At 54.1% G+C, this 4,138-nt stretch overlaps 1 protein-coding gene across 1 annotated transcript in view; it reads right to left on the bottom strand.

Moving 5' to 3' along the window:
- Positions 1–4,138, bottom strand: part of LOC106809041 (large neutral amino acids transporter small subunit 2-like) — an 81,083-nt gene that overhangs the window by 11,750 nt on the left and 65,195 nt on the right. Inside the window, exon 4 of the mRNA XM_014811983.1 lies at positions 1,737–1,836. Within this exon, the coding sequence (XP_014667469.1) occupies positions 1,737–1,836 (100 nt within the window). The remainder of the gene's footprint in view (positions 1–1,736; positions 1,837–4,138) is intronic.

Here is a 4,138-nt window from a genome sequence, read left to right as displayed (position 1 = left end):
AGATAGAGAGAGAGAGAGAGAGAGAGAGCGAGAGAGCGAGAGATAGAGGGAGAGAGAGGGAGAGAGAGGGAGAGAGAGGGAGAGAGAGAGAGAGAGAGAGAGGGAGAGAGACGCATCACATTTCCATCCAATTAATAATAAGTGACACTATATCAACACAATAAAAAATCCCTCTAAATTATGCATTGCAATGTTGTAAAAAACAACTCGGGGTCGGGGATATTGGAAACACTTTTAGATTAGCATCGCACACGCCCACAGAGACAACAAAGACACAATAATTAGCTACAAGTCAACAAAGCTAGGAATTCAATCACTAAACGTAAACTACATGTACCACTAGACTACACCCGAGCCCACACCACCAACTACGGCTCGCAAGCTATCGTTAGCGCATCCGCCAGAGCGGCACTATCGGCTAATTAACCGGCGTTAATGGTTAGTTAATTGTTAGTCTGCTTCATCAAAAATGCGGTTTCTACGACGACAGCAGCGAGACTGTGGCAACGTGATTACTATCTGAAAGAGAAGAGTGTGCAGGGTTAGTTGATGCGCAAGCTGCTAGCGCCACCACCACCACCACCACCACCACCACCATCACCATCACCACCACCACCACTACCATAGGCTCGCACGCACGCACGCACGCACGCACGCACAGTTGTCCAGCGTGCCTAGTACCTAACGTGACACCGCTTTCAACATGACGCAGCGACACGATGCGGCAACGCGACGCAAAGATGGCGGACAAACGACCGACGCGACACGAACGAAATCTCGTGTTTTCGTTAAAAACCCACGACCGCCCCGGAGTGGAGGGCGTCAATCAGAGAGTGTGTGGGTGTGTGGGCCACGCAGGGATAACCCCCTCCCCTCTCACTGCTACACACGTCGTCACGACAACACGGAAAATGTCAGCGCGCACTTAAAAATCATTTACCGTTCGGGAACCGACTGGGGAATTAAAAACAGAATGCGCGACGTTTGTTGAGTCACTCGAGGAAAATGCGTTCTTTAAAAACAGGTGAGAGGTTTCCGCTCGATAGAGGTCGTTCCACTGTATGACTCTCATCCAAGGAAAATGCCAAAATCCAATTCCAATTCCAATGTCCTTCATAGACAACCAAGAGATGGCTTCACGGTATATCTGCCATTGAAGGGAACTACTAAAAGTGTTCTCTATAGATAAATGCCGGTCCTGTATAGGTGTGCGCTAACACAGGATTTTTTACTTCAAGTTTTGACTATACGTGGAAAAAATGCATGTAAGCGCATGTTTCTCTTCGTGGCGCATGCTTTACCATGAGACCGTTTGAGAGCCGAGTCCCATCAGGACGTCACACCGACACCTGTGTCGCGTGACGGACGACGATTCCTACAACTAGCCGTCGCTGCGTCACGCCAATGTTAGTGTGCAAGTGGCGCCACCCGGGTAGTTAGCTCACTGCAAGCGGAGAACTCGGAATGACGACCTCGCAGTGACCCCGAGTTCTGGTTTGACCTTGACCTCGAGTTCAAATTCGACCTTGGAATTCGGAACGCACCCCGGGGTCACCATTCCGGCACTCGGCTCCCAGTCCCGACGACACGCGCGCACACACGCACGCACGCACGCACGCACGCACGCACGCACGCACGCACACACACACACACACAGACAGACTGATCTACGGGGTGCTAGTTAGTCAGTGGTAGCCGTCACCAATACACAGACACAGCATATCGCGGTGGTATACCAGCCGTTGTAGGCAAACAGGCCCGAGTAAAAGGCAAGCGCGATCGACGTCACGTCTGTTGTGGTGTTCGAGAAGGGCGAGTGAAAGTTCTCGAAGTTTCCTGAAAGAGAGCAAGACAAACGACGTTCGATCAACGGCAAAGAAACAACAACAACAACAACGAAATACGAGGTTGGCGGGCCGCACGTGCGACGCGTTGCCGCGGCGACGCGCGGCGGACTCCTCCCGGGAGTCGATGCTCGCTCGCAAGCGTGCGAGGGGGAAGAGACGACGGCTCGCGTCGCGCGGGGAAAAATCCCCGACTTTCGAAAAAATCTTCGACTTTCGGCTGATCGATCAATCAGTCTCGTTTTTCCAAAGTGCCGCCTTCCTCCCCCTGCGCTTCCCACGCAGCGACAACGGGTCGGCCCCCAGGGGGCGCTACACGCACGCCTCGACGACGGTCGCGTGGACAGTGCCTTACCATCCGTTATAGGCAAACAGCCCCGAGTAGAAGCCGAGCGTTACCGTGGCAATGTTGTTTGTCGTCCCCTCGAACAAACCTTGAAAGTTCTCGGTGTAGCCTGTAACAGTGACGTCATTGCACGAATGATAAACACGGGGAAGGCTGGGGGAAGCTGGGAGGGAAACAGGGGCAGAAGTGAATTACACCGATTAAAGAGAGAGAGAGAGAGAGGGAGAGAGGGAGAGAGAGAGAGAGAGACCCTCTCTTTCTCTCTCGCTTCTCCTCCTTCTCTCTCCTCTCTCTCTCTCGTCTCTCTCCCCTTCTGTTCTCTCTGCTCTCTCTCACAGGCGCTCTCTCTCTGCATCTTCGGTCTCTCTCTCATCTCTCTCTCGCTCTCAGTCCATCTCTCTATGGCTCCTTCGTCTCTCTCTCTTCTCGTCTCTCTCGCTGATCTCTCTCTCTCCCTCTCTCTCTCCCCCCTCTCTTCTCTTCTCGCTCTCGCGCTCCCTCACTGGTAGTCGGGGGCGCGCGAGCAGAGGGGCCTCAGCGCTCTCTCCTCTCATATCGTCTCTCTCACTCTCTCTCTCTCTCTCGCTCTCACGCTCTTCCTCTTATTCTCTCTCTCCTCTCTCTTCTCTCTCTCTCTCTCTCTCTCTCTCTGTCGCGGGGGGCGGGGCGCGCGCGGGGTGGCGGCGGCCGCGCCGGGGCGGCGCGCCGGTGGCGCGGGGCCCGCGGGCCGGCGGCCGGGCGGCAGGCGGCCCCCGGCCGGCACTGGCGGCCTCCGCGCGGTCGGCGCGTCGTCCCTCCTCTCCTCTCCCTCTCGATCTCCTCGTTCATCTCCTTCTCTCTCTCCCTCTCCATACTCTCTCTCTCCCATCTCTCCTCTCTCTCTCTCTCTCTCTGCCTTCTCTCCTCTCTCTTCCTCTCTTCTCCTCCCCCTCTCTCTCTCTCTTCCGCTTTGGAATCGGCAGGTTGTGGCATTCTGCCGGCTTAAGCCGCACACGCAGTAAGCAACAATAAACTGAAAAGCTTCAGTTTGGTAATTCCTTTTTCGTCGGCGAGCGCGAGATTGAACGATCGGTCTGAATTGTCATCGGTCCCTGCCATGTGGAGTGCGGTTCCGGGACGAGGGACCCGTCTGCCCGTCTTTTGGACGGCCTATTCTTGGATAAGACGGATGAAATTTGATAGAAGAACGGGCATGGAGGGCGGCCTGCAATTTATATGATACATATTTATACACAGCCTTGATAATCTTGTACAACAGTGGATTAGTAAAATAATAAATCATATCAGATTCCTGTCTTTTTAGCGTTTCAGACTAAATGTCCTCCATTTGTAGATAGTTAAGGCCTCTCCCCCTTAGGTCTTCGCGGCCCGCAGCATCCTCGCTTCGCTCAGCGATCGTCAGACTCCCTGATTTTTTTCTTGGCACCCTGTTGGGGAAGCTGGTGGGTACTCGCTACTCATTTGTCTGCACATATCTGGCACATGTATCATCGTGTTTTGTCTCGCTGCATTTTTATGTTCGAGTTTGTATTGGCCGGGGTTGGCAGCGTGCGCGGCGAACCGCCCGTTCGCGCATTTTCGGCGAAATCGAAATGGGTCCAAATAAACACGAGTGAGAGAGTGAGAGGAAGCCGACTGCACAGCGAACACTGTCTCTCTCTCTCGTCCCTCTCATGCTGCTCTCCTCTCTGCTCTCGTCTCTCGCTCTCGTCTCTCTTTCTTCTCTCTCGCTCTCGCGCTCTCGGGCTCTCTCATCTCTCGCTCTCTCTCTCGTCTCACTCTCTGCTCGTCTCTCGCTCTCTTCTCTCTCTCTCTCGTGCATCTCTCTCTCGTCTCTCTCTCTCTCTCTCTCTCTCTCTCTCGGCTCTCTCTCTGTCTCGCTGCTCTCATTTCGTCTCTTCTCTCCTCTCATCTCCTCCCCTCCGCAACTCATGTCTCCGTCTCTCTC

The sequence above is a fragment of the Priapulus caudatus genome, unplaced genomic scaffold (genome assembly GCF_000485595.1).
Source record: "Priapulus caudatus unplaced genomic scaffold, Priapulus_caudatus-5.0.1 Scaffold324, whole genome shotgun sequence".
Taxonomy (NCBI): Eukaryota; Metazoa; Priapulida; class Priapulimorpha; order Priapulimorphida; family Priapulidae; genus Priapulus; species Priapulus caudatus.
Note: the sequence above shows the minus strand (reverse complement) of the source record. Positions and strands in the feature narration are given on the sequence as shown.